This window comes from Anomaloglossus baeobatrachus, chromosome 8 (genome assembly GCF_048569485.1).
Source record: "Anomaloglossus baeobatrachus isolate aAnoBae1 chromosome 8, aAnoBae1.hap1, whole genome shotgun sequence".
NCBI lineage: Eukaryota > Metazoa > Chordata > Amphibia > Anura > Aromobatidae > Anomaloglossus > Anomaloglossus baeobatrachus.
In genome coordinates, this window is record NC_134360.1 from 244,909,077 (window position 1) to 244,928,106 (window position 19,030).

General features: G+C 50.9%; 1 protein-coding gene across 2 annotated transcripts in view; it reads left to right on the forward strand.

The window, feature by feature from the left end:
• IPO13 (importin 13) overlaps nucleotides 1-19,030 on the forward strand; it is a 93,896-nt gene that overhangs the window by 20,962 nt on the left and 53,904 nt on the right. For both annotated transcript variants that reach the window (XR_012724970.1, XM_075320484.1), the window contains exons 4-7: nucleotides 1,484-1,624; nucleotides 5,070-5,211; nucleotides 16,757-16,923; nucleotides 18,209-18,329. Coding sequence is in view for 1 of the 2 variants with exons in the window: in XM_075320484.1 (XP_075176599.1) it covers nucleotides 1,484-1,624; nucleotides 5,070-5,211; nucleotides 16,757-16,923; nucleotides 18,209-18,329 (571 nt within the window). In the remaining variant the exon portion in view is untranslated. The remainder of the gene's footprint in view (nucleotides 1-1,483; nucleotides 1,625-5,069; nucleotides 5,212-16,756; nucleotides 16,924-18,208; nucleotides 18,330-19,030) is intronic.

Genomic DNA, 19,030 nt, shown 5'->3' on the forward strand with positions numbered 1-19,030 from the left:
CTCCCGGGCTGCTGGTCCTGACGGAGCGCTCTCCCGGGCTGCTGGTCCTGACGGAGCGCTCTCCCGGGCTGCCAGTCTGAACTGAGCCCTTTCCCAGGCTACTAGTTCCGACGGAGCACTCTCCCAGGCTGCTAGTCCCGACAGAGCGCTCTTCCCGGCTGCCAGTCTGAACTGAGCACTCTCCCAGGCTGCTAGTTCCGACGGAGCGCTCTCCCAGGCTGCTAGTCTCAACGGAACGCTCTCCTAGGCTCCTAGTCCTGACGGAGCGCTTTCCCAGGCTGCTAGTCTCAATGCAGCACTCTCCCGGGCTGCTAGTCCTGACGGAGCGCTCTCCCGGGCTGCTAGTCCTGACGGAGCGCTCTCTCGGGCTGCTAGTCCTGACGGAGCGCTCTCCCGGGCTGCTGGTCCTGACGGAGCGCTCTCCCGGGCTGCTGGTCCTGACGGAGCGCTCTCCCGGGCTGCTGGTCCTGACGGAGCGCTCTCCCGGGCTGCTGGTCCTGACGGAGCGCTCTCCCGGGCTGCTGGTCCTGACGGAGCGCTCTCCCGGGCTGCTGGTCCTGACGGAGCGCTCTCCCGGGCTGCTGGTCCTGACGGAGCGCTCTCCCGGGCTGCTGGTCCTGACGGAGCGCTCTCACGGGCTGCTGGTCCTGACGGAGCGCTCTCCCGGGCTGCTGGTCCTGACGGAGCGCTCTCCCGGGCTGCTGGTCCTGACGGAGCGCTCTCCCAGGCTGCTGGTCCTGACGGAGCACTCTCCCGGGCTGCTGGTCCTGACGGAGCGCTCTCCCGGGCTGCTGGTCCTGACGGAGCGCTCTCCCAGGCTGCTGGTCCTGACGGAGCGCTCTCCCGGGCTGCTGGTCCTGACGAAGCGCTCTCCCGGGCTGCTGGACCTGATGGAGCGCTCTCCCGGGCTGCTGGTCCTGACGGAGCGCTCTCCCAGGCTGCTGGTCCTGACGGAGCGCTCTCCCGGGCTGCTGGTCCTGACGGAGCGCTCTCCCAGGCTGCTGGTCCTGACGGAGCGCTCTCCCGGGCTGCTGGTCCTGACGGAGCGCTCTCCCGGGCTGCTGGCAGACGCAGCTTTGTGCAGGGAGACCACGGCTGGTCGGATCCTTAGTCTGCAGGTGACGCGGTCTTCTTTCCTGGGTGACCGTCCTCTCTTATTTTGCAGGGTGGCCGGTATCCTAAGCAATCAGCTGTGCACTATAGAAGGAAAAGTAACTTGGTTCTTAAGACCAGAGAGGATTTTTAACAAGAAATAAATTGCAAAGTTACCTGTATTTATAAACACTTATGAATATTACCTGTTTAATAACCCAGATATTACGATTGTATAAAATAATGTAAGCTGGTGATCACAGCGGATGTGTGCGCAGTCACATTCACTATCAGAGGCAGTGACCGTCTCCTGCCGTGTGTCGTACGTATGACTGCTTTATTACTGTCTGTATTCCGGTGTAAAACGTATATATATTTTTGCTTGTCTCAGGTACGTGAACACTCTTCTCAAACTGATCCCTCACACACTCGGGCTGCAAGATCAGCTGCACCAAGCCGTCATGAACGGGGATATCGAGACGTCCCATGGGATCTGCCGGATTGTGGTGGCTCTAGGAGAAAACCATTCCCGGTATGTAACGCTCATCGTTCCCAGTGACGGCATTTTGTAAATCTGGTTTGTCGCTTGTGATATACAGTTGTGTCACTGTCCAAATATTTCTGGACCTAAGTTTTATTTTAGCTGTTTACAAAAACATGTTCAGAAATACAATTATATATGTAATATGGGCTGAAAGTGCACACTCCCAGCTGCAATATGAGAGTTTTCACATCCAAATCGGAGAAAGGGTTTAGGAATCATAGCTCTGTAATGCATAGCCTCCTCTTTTTCAAGGGACCAAAAGTAATTGGACAAGGGACTCTAAGGGCTGCAATTAACTCTGAAGGCGTCTCCCTCGTTAACCTGTAATCAATGAAGTAGTTAAAAGGTCTGGGGTTGATTACAGGTGTGTGGTTTTGCATTTGGAAGCTGTTGCTGTGACCAGACAACATGCGGTCTAAGGAATTCTCAATTGAGGTGAAGCAGAACATCCTGAGGCTGAAAAAAAGAAAAAATCCATCAGAGAGATAGCAGACATGCTTGGAGTAGCAAAATCAACAGTCGGGTACATTCTGAGAAAAAAGGAATTGACTGGTGAGCTTGGGAACTCAAAAAGGCCTGGGCGTCCACGGATGACAACAGTGGTGGATGATCGCCGCATACTTTCTTTGGTGAAGAAGAACCCGTTCACAACATCAACTGAAGTCCAGAACACTCTCAGTGAAGTAGGTGTATCTGTCTCTAAGTCACCAGTAAAGAGAAGACTCCATGAAAGTAAATACAAAGGGTTCACATCTAGATGCAAACCATTCATCAATTCCAAAAATAGACAGGCCAGAGTTACATTTGCTGAAAAACACCTCATGAAGCCAGCTCAGTTCTGGAAAAGTATTCTATGGACAGATGAGACCAAGATCAACCTGTACCAGAATGATGGGAAGAAAAAAGTTTGGAGAAGAAAGGGAACGGCACATGATCCAAGGCACACCACATCCTCTGTAAAACATGGTGGAGGCAACGTGATGGCATGGGCATGCATGGCTTTCAATGGCACTGGGTCACTTGTGTTTATTGATGACATAACAGCAGACAAGAGTAGCCGGATGAATTCTGAAGTGTACCGGGATATACTTTCAGCCCAGATTCAGCCAAATGCCGCAAAGTTGATCGGACGGCGCTTCATAGTACAGATGGACAATGACCCCAAGCATACAGCCAAAGCTACCCAGGAGTTCATGAGTGCAAAAAAGTGGAACCTTCTGCAATGGCCAAGTCAATCACCAGATCTTAACCCAATTGAGCATGCATTTCACTTGCTCAAATCCAGACTTAAGACGGAAAGACCCACAAACAAGCAAGACCTGAAGGCTGCGGCTGTAAAGGCCTGGCAAAGCGTTAAGAAGGAGGAAACCCAGCATTTGGTGATGTCCATGGGTTCCAGACTTAAGGCAGTGATTGCCTCCAAAGGATTCGCAACAAAATATTGAAAATAAAAATATTTTGTTTGCGTTTGGTTTATTTGTCCAATTACTTTTGACCTCCTAAAATGTGGAGTGTTTGTAAAGAAATGTGACAATTCCTACAATTTCTATCAGATATTTTTGTTCAAACCTTCAAATTAAACGTTACAATCTGCACTTGAATTCTGTTGTAGAGGTTTCATTTCAAATCCAATGTGGTGGCATGCAGAGCCCAACTCGCCAAAATTGTGTCACTGGCCAAAGATTTCTGGACCTAACTGTAAATCTTATATTCTCATTGTGTTACCTGGTTTCTGCATAAATCATCAAAAGAAGCTTTATCAACAAAGGAGATTTCCGTAGTGAACCTGTCTTTATATTTTTGTCATGCTTGGCTATACTGTATTTTCCTATGTGAGCCCCTGATGAAGCCATCCGTTTCGCAGTGAAGTCACTTGAGTGTAACTGATGTGGTGATCAGTCAAAGTGTCCGACTTAGTGGCCTCAATTGGAGGTGTCAAGGCCTAATGGGTGTGATAGTCGCCAGGATGTTGTGACTCTTCACCTCCGCAACTCCATCCCTTATAACTGAGACCTGTTGAGAAAGATAGTGCCAAGAATGGTAACCTCATGGCGCTGGTTTGCTATACACAGGACACTTGGTGCACCAGTATAACCAGCATCTGATAATCCGGGGCAAAGCTGCAATATAATTATAAACTTCACCATAAAGGGAACAGAAGGAGCACCAGTGCGAAACAATGAGGATATTTTAAAAAAGATAAAACGCCAGCTACAATGAATATATATATATATATATATATATATATACATATACATACATACATATACAGGGTGGTCCAAAAGTAGGTGGACAGTATGTGTAATAGAGCTGTCACACGCACGTGGTGTAAAGGGAAACTGACTCAGTTGCCCTTAGCAACCAACCAGATTCCACTTTTCATTCTTCACAGTCTCTCTCCGCTCTCTCTTCTCTCTCGCTCTCAGTCTCTCTTCTCTCTCTTTTCTCTCTCTTCTCTCCTCTCTCTTCTCTCTTCTCTCTTCTCTCTCCCTCTCTCTTCTCGCTCTCTCTCTTCTCTCTCTTCTCTCTTCTCTCTCCCTCTCTCTTCTCTCTCTCCTCTCTGCTCTCGCTCTCTCTTCTCTCTCTCTCGCTCTTTTCTCTCTTCTCTTCCCTCTTCCTCTCTCTCTCTTCTCTCGCTCTCTTCTCTCCTTTCTCTCTCTCTTCCTCTCTCTCTTCCTCTCTCTCTCTTCCTCTCTCTCTCTTCCTCTCTCTCTCTCTCTCGCTCTTTTCTCTCTTCTCTTCTCTCTCTTCCTCTCTCTCTCTTCTCTCGCTCTCTTCTCTCCTTTCTCTCTCTCTTCTCTCTCCCTCTCTTCTCTCTCCCTCGACCCCCCCTCTCTCTTTTCTCTCTTTTCTCTCTTTTCTCTCTTTTCTCTTTTCTCTCTCTTTTCTCTCTCTTTTCTCTCTCTTCTCTCTTCTCTCTCTTCTCTCTCTTCTCTCTTTTCTCTTTTTCTTTCTCTTTTCTCTTTTCTCTTTTTTCTCTCTCTCTCTTCTCTCTCTTCTCTCTTTTCTCTCTTTCTTTCTCTTTTCTCTCTTTTTTCTCTCTCTCTCTTCTCTCTCTTCCTCTCTTTCCCTCTCTCTCTCTTTCTCTCTCTTCTCTCTCTTCTCTCTCTTCTCTCTTTTCTCTTTTTCTTTCTCTTTTCTCTCTCTTTTTTCTCTCTCTCTCTTCTCTCTCTTCTCTCTCTTTTCTCTCTCTTTCTTTCTCTTTTCTCTCTTTTTTCTCTCTCTCTCTTCTCTCTCTTCCTCTCTTTCGCTCTCTCTCTCTATATATCTCTCTCTCTCTCTATATATATATATATATATATAAATTTTCTGAATACTTGTTTACAGTCGCTGCTCATGCACTTGTATTTTTCTTGTTGACCGAATAGTCCTGGGCTATGGTTTCGCCATTAATATATCATTTCAGTATCAATCATTGTGATGTTTCTTATAGGGCTCTCTTGGATCAAGTTGATCACTGGCAAAGCTTCCTGGCCCTGGTGAATATGATCATGTTCTGCACTGGGATTCCCGGGCATTATCCAGTTAATGAAACCACCAGTTCCCTCACGCTGACGTTTTGGTACACTCTGCAGGTAGGGTTTTTTCATGGTTGCAGGTTACTGTAACTACTGTAGGGCTAAATCTAAAAGATGTATGATTACTAGTGTTAACCCCTTCACCCCTGGGCGATTTTCTGGGGATTTTTTTCTCCCCTTCTTCCGAGAGCCGTAATTTTTTTATTTTTCCGTCAATCTTGCCATATGAAGGCTTGTTTATTGCGGGACGAGTTGTACTTTTAAATGAAAGCATGAGTTTTACCATATATTGTACTGGAAAACAGCAACAAAATTTAAAGTGTGGAAAAACTGCAAAAAAGTGTGATCGCACAATAGTTTTTGGGATATTTTATTCATTGTGTTCACTATATGTAAAAACTGATGTGTTGGTGTGATGTCTCAGGTCAGTACGAGTTCGTATACACCAAACATGTATAGGTTTACTTTTATTTAAGGAGTTGAAACAAGATTCACAACTTTGTCCAAAAAAAGTTGCACACTTTTTGCACCATTTTCCACGACCCGTAGCATTCTCATTTTTCAGGATTTATGGCTCAGTGACTGCTTATTTTTTGCGTCTCGAGCTGATATTTTTTAACTGTACAATATTTGCGCAGATGCTACGTTTTGATCATCTGTTATTGCATTTTGCGCAAAACTTGTGGTGACCAAAAAAATGTAATTTCTTTGTCGCTCCATTGGGAGACCCAGACAATTGGGTGTATAGCTTCTGCCTCTGGAGGCCACACAAAGTATTACACTTTAAAAAGTGTAACCCCTCCCCTCTGCCTATACACCCTCCCGTGGATCACGGGCTCCTCAGTTTCGTCCCTCCGCCAAGCCCCAATCCTCTTCGTCCAACAGGCCGGAGAAAGGCCAGAGGACCTCCTATGCGTGGCGGTCCAAGTCACGCCCCCAAAAGGCCGCAGGAGGCACTGCCTCCAAGACGGCCTCCTCATGACTCTCGGCCTCCCCTAGCCGCATCCTCGGTCGGTGGCAGGCTCTCCCGCTTTGGCGACGCCTGGTGGCCACAGGTTCAAGACCGATGGGTGAGAGACATTCTGTCTCACGGTTACAGGATAGAGTTCAGCTCTCGTCCTGCGGTTCGTTTCTTCAGAACCTCTCCGCCCCCCACTCAGGCCGACGCACTTTTTCAGGCAGTGGACGCTCTAAAGATAGGAGGAGTTGTGATCCCCGTTCCCCTTCAGGAACGTGGTCGCGGATTTTACTCCAACTTGTTCGTGGTGCCAAAAAAGAACGGGTCATTCCGTCCCGTTCTGGACCTCAAGCTACTCAACAGACATGTGAGAACCAGACTGTTTCGGATGGAATCTCTCCGCTTGGTCATCGCCTCAATGTCACAAGGAGACTTCCTAGCATCGATCGATATCAAGGATGCTTATCTCCATGTACCGATCGCACCCGAACATCAACGTTTCCTGCGTTTCGCCATCGGGGACGAACACCTTCAGTTCGTGGCATTGCCTTTCGGCTTGGCGACAGCCCCACGGGTTTTCACCAAAGTCATGGCATCCGTCGTGGCGGTCCTGCACTCTCAGGGCCACTCGGTGATTCCCTACTTAGACGATCTCCTAGTCAGGGCACCTTCTCGGGTGGCGTGTCAACAAAGCCTGACCGTCGCTCTGGCGACTCTCCAGCAGTTCGGGTGGATCATCAACTTCCCGAAATCCAAGTTGACACCGACCCAATCACTGACTTACCTCGGGATGGAGTTTCATACCCGGCAAGCGTTAGTCAAGCTACCGAGCGACAAACAGCTTTCTCTGCAGGCAGGGGTGCAATCACTTCTTCGGAGTCAGTCACACCCCTTAAGGCGCCTCATGCACTTCCTGGGGAAGATTGTGGCAGCTATAGAGGCAGTGCCGTTTGCGCAATTCCATCTACGGCCACTCCAATGGGACATTCTCCGCAAATGGGACAGGAGGTCGACGTCCCTCGACAGGAACGTCTCTCTTTCCCTTGCAACCAAAACATCACTTCAGTGGTGGCTCCTTCCCACATCTCTGTCGCGGGGAAAATCCTTCCTACCCCCAACCTGGGCTGTGGTCACCACGGACGCGAGCCTGTCAGGGTGGGGAGTGGTTTTTCTCCACCACAGGGCTCAGGGAACCTGGACTCCGATAGAGTCTTCCCTTCAGATCAATATTCTGGAGATAAGGGCAGTGTATCTAGCCCTATTGGCTTTCCATCGGTGGCTGGAGGGCAGGCAGATCCGAATACAGTTGGACAACGCCACTGCCGTCGTCTACATCAACCACCAAGGCGGCACTCGCAGTCGTCAAGCCTTCCAGGAAGTCCGACAGATTCTGCAGTGGGTGGAAGCCACAGCCTCCACCATCTCCGCAGTTCACATCCCGGGCGTAGAAAACTGGGAAGCAGATTTTCTCAGTCGTCAGGGCATGGATGCGGGGGAATGGTCTCTGCACCCAGACGTGTTTCGAGAGATCTGTCGCCGCTGGGGAACGCCGGACGTCGATCTCATGGCGTCACGGCACAACAACAAAGTCCCGGCCTTCATGGCACGGTCTCAGGATCACAGAGCTCTGGCGGCGGACGCGTTAGTCCAGGATTGGTCGCAGTTTCGACTGCCTTATGTGTTTCCCCCTCTGGCGATGCTGCCCAGAGTACTACGCAAGATCAGGTCCGCCTGCCGTCGCGCCATTCTCGTCGCTCCAGGCTGGCCGAGGCGGTCGTGGTATCCGGATCTGTGGCATCTCACGGTGGGTCAACCGTGGGTACTTCCAGACCGCCCAGACTTGCTGTCACAAGGCCCGTTTTTCCATCTGAATTCTGTGGCCCTCAACCTGACTGTGTGGCCATTGAGTCCTGGCTCCTAGCGTCTTCAGGGTTATCTCAGGATGTCATTGCCACCATGAGACAGGCCAGGAAGCCAACGTCCGCCAAGATCTATTACAGGTCTTGGCAAATCTTCCTATCATGGTGCGCTGTTAACGGTTTTCCTCCATGGCCGTTTGCCTTACCCACTTTTCTTTCATTCCTTCAATCTGGAATGGACAAGGGTTTGTCCCTCGGCTCTCTCAAGGGCCAAGTATCTGCGCTCTCCGTGTTTTTTCAAAAGCGTCTAGCCAGGCTTCCGCAGGTCCGCACGTTCCTGCAGGGGGTTTGCCACATGGTCCCACCTTACAAACGTCCGCTGTAACCCTGGGATCTTAACAGGGTTCTGTCGGCTCTTCAAAAACCACCTTTCGAGCCGCTGAGGGATGTCTCTCTCTCACGTCTTTCGCAGAAGGTGGCCTTCCTAGTGGCAGTCACATCACTTCGGAGAGTGTCTGAGCTCGCAGCACTGTCATGCAAAGCCCCCTTCCTGGTTTTTCACCATGATAAGGTGGTTCTCCGTCCGGTCCCGGAATTTCTCCCTAAGGTGGTATCCCCTTTTCATCTCATTCAGGATATCTCCTTGCCTTCCTTTTGCCCTAATCCAATTCACCAGTGTGAAAAGGATTTGCACTTTTTGGATCTTGTGAGAGCACTTCGGCTCTACGTGTCCCGCACGGCGCCCCTGCACCGTTCTGATGCGCTCTTTGTCCTTGTCGCTGGCCAGCGTAAGGGTTCACAGGCCTCCAAGTCTACCTTGGCTCGGTGGATCAAGGAATCGATTCTAGAGGCCTACCGTACTTCTGGGCTTCCGCTTCCTTCAGGGCTGAAAGCCCATTCTACCAGAGCCGTGGGTGCGTCCTGGGCATTGCGGCACCAGGCTACGGCTCAGCAGGTGTGTCAGGCAGCTACGTGGTCTAGTCTGCACACTTTCACGAAACACTATCAGGTGCATGCCTATGCTTCGGCAGACGCCAGTCTAGGTAGGCGAGTCCTTCAGGCGGCGGTTGCCCACCTGTAAGAGGGGGCCGTTTTCGGCTCTTTTTATCGAGGTATTCTTTTACCCACCCAGGGACTGCTCTTGGACATCCCAATTGTCTGGGTCTCCCAATTAGGAGCGACAAAGAAGAAGGGAATTTTGTTTACTTACCGTAAATTCCTTTTCTTTGTCGCTCCATTGGGAGACCCAGACCATTGGGTGTATAGGCTATGCCTCCGGAGGCCGCACAAAGTATTACACTAAAAGTGTAAAGCCCCTCCCCTTCTGCCTATACACCCCCCGTGCTCCCACGGGCTCCTCAGTTTTTTGCTTTGTGCGAAGGAGGCAGACATGCACGCACAGCTCCACAGATTGGTCAGCAGCAGCTGCTGACTATGTCGGATGGAAGAAAAGTGGGCCCATATAGGGCCCCCAGCATGCTCCCTTCTCACCCCACTCTTGTCGGCGGTGTTGTTAAGGTTGAGGTATCCATTGCGGGTACGGAGGCTGGAGCCCACATGCTGTTTTCCTTCCCCATCCCCCTCAGGGCTCTGGGTGAAGTGGGATCCTATCGGTCTCCACGCACAGGAGACCGTGCTCCATCCACAGCTCCTGAGGACACTGCTGGATAGGAGCCGGGTACCGTTCAGGGACATGGCCCTGCTACTTGGAGGTACTCTGTATCCCTGTGGGGACCGCGCACAGCAACACTACAGCTTTGCTGGGTGTGCTAGTGCACCGGGGACCGCGGCGCTGACCGGGTTAAAATGTGCCATTACACACTCAGCGTTGCTGAGTGTGTTTTATGTATAGGGACTGCCGCGCTGACCGCCGCTGCCGCGGAAACACTGCGGCGCGGCTGGGACTTGTAGTGCGCCGGGGACTTCCGCGCTGGCCGCGCATATACGGCGGCCGCGCTTATTACTCGAGTCCTCGGCTTTTTGCGGCCTAGTTTCCTTTTCCTCCCGCCCTCAGCCCTGACAGGCAGGGGAAGGGCGGGAAGCTGCACAGAACGAGCAGCACTGAGGGCTGGAGCATGCTTTGCATACTCCACCCCTCTCACTGTGCACAGTGCGGCTCCAGTTCCCGCACTTTCTCGGCCACGCCCACGACTCCCTCCTCTCCTCAGGACGTCGGCAGCAATTCCTGTCAGCTCCTCGGACGCAGCAGAGGGGGACAAAGTCTGGGAGACCCAGGCAGGGACTTGGGTGGCCTCACAACCGCTTGAAGCGGGTGGTAAGCAGCACCTGTGGTGCTAGCCCCATTGTGCAGTAGTGTAACTATACTGTATATGTTTATGGTATATACTTTACACTGTATGGTGCACAGTTGATTTCTGGCTATATACCCTATTGTGTTGCTCAGGGAAGATAATAGCATGGCGCCCACAAAAGGCAGGGGTGCCAAAACACAGGCTTATTATGCTGCCTGCGCCGCATGTACGACCCCGCTACCGGCAGGTTCCACTGACCCTCATTGTATACAGTGCTCGGGCCCTGTGACACTTGCTCAGCCAGAGCCTCTGCTAAGAGGGGCCCAGGGGGAGCCACCTGCTGACAATGTCCAGGTGACGGGGACAGAGTTTGCAAAACTCTCTGAGACTATGGCTAAGATACTAGAAGCCTTGCAGTCCAGGCCGGTATCTCAGCACAGGGACTCTGTTGAATCTTTGCTCCCTGGCCCCCCTCAGTTGGACCAACAATGTCCTCCAGGGGTATCTCATAGATCCCAGGCTGAGGGTTCTGACACAGACCCCAGCCCCAGACCGACTAAGCGAGCTCGCTTAGATTTTCCCTCGACATCATCATATTGTTCAGGGTCTCAGCGAGGGGAATCTCGAGTTGATGAAGCGGAGGTAGCTGATCAGGATTCTGATCCTGAGGGCGCTCTCAATCTTAATACTCCAGACGGGGACGCCATAGTGAACGATCTTATTGCATCCATCCATCAGTTGCTGGATATTTCTCCCTCAGTCCCTCCAGCAGAGGAGTCGGCTTCTCAGCAGGAGAAATTCCGGTTCAGGTTCCCCAAGCGTACACCGAGTATGTTTCTGGACCACTCTGATTTCAGAGAGGCAGTCCAGAATCACCATGCTTGTCCAGATAAGCGTTTTTCTAAGCGCCTTAAGGATACACGTTATCCCTTTCCACCTGACGTGGTTAAAGGTTGGACTCAGTGTCCCAAAGTGGATCCTCCAATCTCCAGACTGGCGGCTAGATCCATACTTGCAGTGGAAGATGGGGCTTCACTCAAGGATGCCACTGACAGGCAGATGGAGCTCTGGTTGAAATCCATCTATGAAGCGATCGGCGCTTCTTTTGCCCCAGCATTCGCAGCTGTATGGGCGCTACAAGCTATCTCAGCAGGTCAAGCGCAAATTGAAGCAGCCACATGCACGTCCGCGCCACAAGTGGCGTCCATTACCACTCAGACCTCGGCATTTGCGTCTTACGCTATTAATGCTGTCCTGGACTCTGCGAGCCGTACGGCGGTGGCAGCCGCCAATTCGGTGGTACTCCGCAGGGCCTTGTGGCTACGGGAATGGAAGGCAGATTCTGCTTCCAAAAAGCGCTTAACCAGTTTGCCAATTTCTGGCGACAGATTGTTTGGCGAGCGTTTGGATGAAATCATCAAACAATCCAAGGGAAAGGATACATCCTTACCCCAGCCCAAACCAAACATACCCCAACAGAGGAGAGGGCAGTCGAGGTTTCGGTCCTTTCGGGGCGCGGGCAGGTCCCAATTCTCCTCGTCCAAAAGGCCTCAGAAAGAGCAAAGGATCTCTGATGCGGAGGGGCAGCTAACAAAGCGGCTTCCTCATGACTTTCGACCTACTCATCCCGCATCCTCGGTCGGTGGCAGGCTCTCCCGCTTTTGCGACACCTGGCTGCCACGAATAAAAGACCGCTGGGTGAGAGACATTCTGTCTCACGGTTACAAGATAGAGTTCACCTCTCGTCCCCCGACTCGATTCTTCAGGTCATCCACGCCTCCCGAGCGAGCAGAGGCTCTTCTGCAGGCGCTGCGCACTCTGAAGGCAGAAGGAGTGGTGATCCCTGTTCCTCTTCAGCAACAGGGCCACGGTTTTTACTCCAACTTGTTTGTGGTCCCAAAGAAGGACGGGTCTTTCCGCCCTGTCCTGGACCTGAAACTGCTCAACAAACACGTAAAAACCAGGCGGTTCCGGATGGAATCCCTCCGCTCCGTCATCGCCTCAATGTCCCAAGGAGATTTCCTTGCATCGATCGATATCAAAGATGCTTATCTCCACGTACCGATTGCTCCGGAGCACCAGCGCTTCCTGCGCTTCGCCATAGGAAACGAACACCTGCAGTTCGTGGCACTGCCGTTCGGTCTGGCAACAGCCCCACGGGTCTTTACCAAGGTTATGGCTACTGTAGTAGCGGTCCTACACTCTCAGGGTCACTCGGTGATCCCGTACTTGGACGATCTGCTGATCAAGGCACCCTCTCAAGAGGCATGCCAACGCAGCCTCGAAGCTACCCTGGAGACTCTCCAGAGTTTCGGGTGGATCATCAATTTTACGAAGTCAAATCTGACACCGGCCCAATCGCTGACATATCTTGGCATGGAGTTTCATACCCTCTCAGCGATAGTGAAGCTTCCGCTGATCAAGCAGCAGTCACTACAGAAAGGGATACAATCTCTCCTTCAAGGCCAGTCACACCCCTTGAGGCGCCTCATGCACTTCCTGGGGAAGATGGTGGCAGCAATGGAGGCAGTCCCTTTCGCGCAGTTTCACCTGCGTCCTCTTCAATGGGACATCCTACGCAAATGGGACAGGAAGCCGACGTCCCTCGACAGGACTGTCTCCCTCTCTCAAGCGACCAAAGCTTCCCTTCGGTGGTGGCTTCTTCCCACTTCATTATCAAAGGGGAAATCCTTCCTACCCCCATCCTGGGAGGTGGTCACGACGGACGCGAGTCTGTCAGGGTGGGGAGCGGTTTTTCTCCACCACAGGGCTCAGGGTACGTGGACCCAACAAGAGTCATCGCTTCAGATCAATGTTCTGGAAATACGGGCAGTGTACCTTGCCCTGAAAGCGTTCCAGAAGTGGCTGGAAGGCAAGCAGATCCGAATTCAGTCGGACAATTCCACAGCGGTGGCATACATCAACCACCAAGGCGGCACACGCAGTCGGCAAGCCTTCCAGGAAGTCCGGCGGATTTTGCTGTGGGTGGAAGCAACGGCCTCCACCATCTCTGCAGTTCACATCCCAGGCGTGAAAAACTGGGAAGCAGATTATCTCAGTCGCCAGGGCATGGACGCAGGGGAATGGTCCCTTCACCCGGACGTGTTTCAGGAGATCTGTTGCCGCTGGGGCATGCCGGACGTCGACCTCATGGCGTCCCGGCACAACAACAAGGTACCGATGTTCATGGCACGGTCTCAAGATCCCAGAGCTCTGGCGGCAGACGCCTTAGTTCAGGATTGGTCGCAGTTTCAGCTCCCTTATGTGTTTCCTCCGCTGGCACTGTTGCCCAGAGTGTTACGCAAGATCAGGGCCGACTGCCGCCGCGTCATCCTCGTCGCTCCAGACTGGCCGAGGAGGTCGTGGTACCCGGATCTGTGGCATCTCACGGTCGGCCAACCGTGGGCACTACCAGACCGACCAGACTTGCTATCCCAAGGGCCGTTTTTCCATCTGAATTCTGCGGCACTCAACCTGACTGTGTGGCCATTGAGTCCTGGATCCTAGCGTCTTCAGGGTTATCTCAAGACGTCATTGCCACTATGAGACAGGCTAGGAAACCAACGTCCGCCAAGATCTACCACAGGACGTGGAAAATTTTCCTGTCGTGGTGCTCTGCTCAGGGTTTTTCTCCCTGGCCTTTTGCCTTGCCCACTTTTCTGTCCTTCCTTCAATCTGGACTGGGAAAGGGTTTGTCGCTCGGCTCCCTTAAGGGACAAGTCTCAGCGCTCTCTGTGTTTTTCCAGAAGCGCCTTGCCAGGCTTCCACAGGTACGCACGTTCCTGCAGGGGGTTTGTCACATCGTTCCTCCTTACAAGCGGCCTTTAGAACCCTGGGATCTGAACAGGGTGTTGAGGGTTCTTCAGAAACCTCCATTCGAGCCAATGAGAGATATTTCTCTCTCACGCCTTTCGCAGAAAGTGGTTTTTCTAGTAGCAGTCACTTCTCTTCGGAGAGTGTCTGAGCTAGCAGCGCTGTCATGCAAAGCCCCTTTCCTGGTGTTTCACCAGGACAAGGTGGTTCTACGTCCGGTTCCGGAATTCCTCCCTAAGGTGGTATCCCCCTTTCATCTCAATCAGGATATCTCCTTACCTTCTTTTTGTCCTCATCCAGTTCACCAATGTGAAAAGGATTTGCACTTGTTAGATCTGGTGAGAGCACTCAGACTCTACATTTCTCGTACGGCGCCCTTGCGCCGCTCGGATGCACTCTTTGTCCTTGTCGCTGGCCAGCGTAAAGGGTCACAGGCTTCCAAATCAACCCTGGCTCGGTGGATCAAGGAACCAATTCTCGAAGCTTACCGTTCTGCTGGGCTTCCGGTTCCCTCAGGGCTGAAGGCCCATTCTACCAGAGCCGTGGGTGCGTCCTGGGCTTTGAGGCACCAGGCTTCGGCTCAGCGGGTGTGTCAGGCGGCTACCTGGTCGAGCCTGCACACTTTCACGAAACACTATCAGGTGCATACCTATGCTTCGGCGGATGCCAGCCTAGGTAGACGAGTCCTTCAGGCGGCGGTTGCCCACCTGTAGGACGGAGCCGTTACGGCTCTATTACGAGGTATTATTTTACCCACCCAGGGACTGCTTTTGGACGTCCCAATGGTCTGGGTCTCCCAATGGAGCGACAAAGAAGAAGGGAATTTTGTTTACTTACCGTAAATTCCTTTTCTTCTAGCTCCAATTGGGAGACCCAGCACCCGCCCCTGTTTTTTTGTGTACACATGTTGTTCATGTTGAATGGTTTCAGTTCTCCGATATTCCTTCGGATTGAATTTTACTTAAAACCAGTTTATAATTTTTTCCTCCTTCTTGCTTTTGCACCAAAACTGAGGAGCCCGTGGGAGCACGGGGGGTGTATAGGCAGAAGGGGAGGGGCTTTACACTTTTAGTGTAATACTTTGTGCGGCCTCCGGAGGCATAGCCTATACACCCAATGGTCTGGGTCTCCCAATTGGAGCTAGAAGAAAAGGAATTTACGGTAAGTAAACAAAATTCCCTTCTTCTTCCAGCTCCTATTGGGAGACCCAGCACCCGCCCCTGTTCCCTTCGGGCTGGTTGTTCTTTTGTGTACACATGTTGTTGATGTTGATTTGTTCTTATGGTTCATGGTCTTCAGTTCTCCGAACATCCTTCGGATTGAATTTACCCTAGACCAATTTATAAGTTTTCTCCTTCCTGCTTTTGCACCAAAACTGATGGGCCCGTGGTCCACGGGAGGGTGTATAGGCAGAGGGGAGGGGTTACACTTTTTTAAGTGTAATACTTTGTGTGGCCTCCGGAGGCAGAAGCTATACACCCAATTGTCTGGGTCTCCCAATAGGAGCTAGAAGAAAAGGAATTTACGGTAAGTAAACAAAATTCCCTTTTTTGGCGTTTGGAATTTTCTTGCCGCTACGCTGTTTACCAATCAGATTAATTGATTTTATATTTTGATAGATCTAGGGTTTCTGAATGCGGCAATACCATATATATATTTTTGAACCCTTTAATTTTCAATTCGCCGAACGGGGGGGGTGATTTGAACTTATTTTTTTTATTTTTTTTTTTTTTTTACATTTTTTAAAACTTTTTTTTTTTTAAATTTTATTTTTATTTTACTAGGTCCCCTAGGGGACTATAATGATCAGCTGTCTGATCGCTCTTCCATTTCTCGAGATCACAGCTGAGATCTGGAAAATAGCTGCTTTACTCCCACACACGGCAGTCTACCGGAAGTGACAGAAAGTGACTCATGATAGCTACACAAGTCATCACATGACGCTGTGCAACCATGGCAACCATCGGAAGTCACGTGATCACGTCACTTAACTTCCGATGGCAGTGGGTAAGTCAATGCTTACCATGGCGCACTGTTGCATCTCGCTGTCAAAATCTGACGGCGAGATGTAAGTGGTTAATAAGTGCGATTCCACTCGCGCCTGCAGGTACACATGTAAGCTGTTGATATCAGCTGACATGTACGCGGGCTGCCGTGAGGAACCTCACATGATCCATGACGTACCCAGTACGTCATGTGTCGTGAAGAGGGTAAAGTTGCTCAGTTTCTGGTAAATAAAACTTCATCCTTCGTGTTATACTTTGTGTTTCGATGTCTTTTCACTTTCTAGCGTATCTTGCATTGAATGGCAATGTACTTGTTTACATAAAGAGACTGAAAGTTATGCCAGCTAACACAGATGAATGGCTCAAGTAATACGTTTCCAGGCTTAAGACTTTGATGACCTTAAAGCGGTTGTCCTGGCAGTGTGCGCACTGTCAGGATTCTCCAACGCTAGCTGCATGTCCACAAGTATGCGTTTTGCAGAAATCTGGTCACCTGTCGGCTAGACGTGTGCGGCCTTTCTCAATACAGATCAGTTGAGTGGAAGCCGACACGTCTAGTTGGAATGTGGCCGATGTATTCAAATCGCAGTGCTGGAGAATCCTGACAGTGTGCACACTGCTGACAATCCTTCTACAGCAATTTTATTGTGATATTGGACTTATGGGGGACTGTTTAGTATTATCTGTGACATACTAAGCATCCTCTCTTTCTAGGACGACATCCTCTCATTTGAGGCAGACAAGCAGACCGTGTACCTGCAGGTTTACCGGCCGGTCTATTTCCAGCTTGTCGACGTTTTGCTTCAGAAAGCCCAGTTTCCTACTGATGATGAATATGCGTCTTGGTCGTCCGATGAGAAAGAGCAATTTCGAATTTACAGGTACAGAGGCTTTATCCAATGTGTGTTTCACAAAGCGCTGATTGTGAGAGGGAATGTGGGGAATTGTTGCTTTGCGTTGCCCGGGCCATGATACTGCAGGAAGGCGAATGGTGTAAGGCTACTTTCACACTTGCGTTCAGCGCAGTCCGTAACAATGGAGAATAGCGCAGTCCGTTAACACACTGCGCTATTCTCCGTAGACTTGTATGGACGACGCACTGTAACGCAAGTGTCAGCGTTGCATCCGCTGGACCACGCAGCGTCGTTATTTTGACGCTGCGTCGGGCGGAAGGAACGCAGCATGCAACGTTTTTTTGAGCGGCGTAAACCTTTATTTTTCACTGCGCATGCTTTTTTTTTTTTTGTTTGTTTTAAATCACAGAAACTTTATTTTGTTTCTCGGTGGCCGAACGTTCAGCTGAGCGCCCGGCCGCCGGCATGTGACAGCTCTCAGCTGAGCGCCCGACCGCCGGCCTGTGACAGCAATCAGCTGAGTGCCTGGCTGCTGGCTATTGAGAGCGATCAGCTGAGTGCCCGGCCGCCGGCATGTGAGAGCGATCAGCTGAGTGCCTGGCTGCTGGCTACTGAGAGCGATCAGCTGAGTGCCTGGCTGCTGGCTACTGAGAGCGATCAGCTGAGTGCCTGGCTGCTGGCTACTGAGAGCGATCAGCTGAGTGCCTGGCTGCTGGCTACTGAGAGCGATCAGCTGAGTGCCCGGCCGCCGGCATGTGAGAGCGATCAGCTGAGTACCTGGCTGCTGGCTACTGAGAGCGATCAGCTGAGCGCCCGGCCGCCGGCATGTGACAGCTCTCAGCTGAGCGCCTGGCCGCCGGCCTGTGACAGCTCTCAGCTGAGCGCCCGACCGCCGGCCTGTGACAGCAATCAGCTGAGTGCCTGGCTGCTGGCTATTGAGAGCGATCAGCTGAGTGCTGGGCCGCCGGCATGTGAGAGCGATCAGCTGAGTGCCTGGCTGCTGGCTACTGAGAGCGATCAGCTGAGTGCCCGGCAGCCGGGTGATCAGCTGATCGTTCATAATAGTCTGCTGTCGATAAAACTGTAAAGAAGAAAAAAAAAAAAAAATAATAATCTTTTTGTTGTTTTTGTACCGTTCATTGCATCCGTTGCATCCATCACACAACGCAATGCAACGGATGCCGTTCAACGCAAGTGTGAAACTAGCCTAAGGGACCCAGATTTGTTATAGTATTTCCATGATGATTGGTTACACTGTCACATCCCCACCACCAGCTTTTGATCAGGCGCCTTCTTCCTTTTGGTCTTGCAGAGTGGACATATCGGACACACTTATGTACGTCTATGAGATGCTGGGAGCGGAGCTGCTCAGTAACTTGTATGATAAACTCGGACGTCTTCTGACTTCTTCAGAACATCTCACGTCATGGCAGGTAAGTGCAGCTATTCACCCGCAGCTGCAGTTTAAGATGAAAACAGAAATCTTATCCCATCAATATTTGGTGACCGCACTTTACCTTCAACTCAGCATAAAGTCTTTTAGATACACTTATGCACAGATTCATCATGAAAATTGTTCCAAACATCTTGGAGAACGAACCAAAGATCTGTGGATTTCGGCTTCTGCATCCTCATGTGATCCCAGACAGTTAATGATTTTGAGATCAGGGCTCTGCGGTTGCCAGATCATCACTTCCAGGACTTCTTGTTCTTAAGGCTGTATGTTTGAAGGAATGAGTAGTTTTGGAACTGATGATTCGGCCCCTCAGAGCTTTGCTGTAGTCATCCAGTCTGTCTGGGATCACAAAAGGATTTGCAAAAGCCTTATACACAGAAGATCTGGTGTCAGCTGTCCAAGATGTTTGGAACAAGCTCCCTGCTGAGTTCCTTCAAAGACCGTGTAAGTACCTAGAAGAACTGACGCTATATTGAAGGAAAAGAGCGGCCAAACCAAATACTGACTTGATTTGGATCTCTCTTTTGTTCTTTCACTTTTCATTTTGTTAATGGTAAAAATAAATCATTAATAGTGATGAGCGAGTACTATCATGCACGGGTGCTCTGTACTCGTAACTAGCATTTGTATGCTCAGATGGGTATGACTCGAGTACCCGAGTATAATGGAAGTCAATGG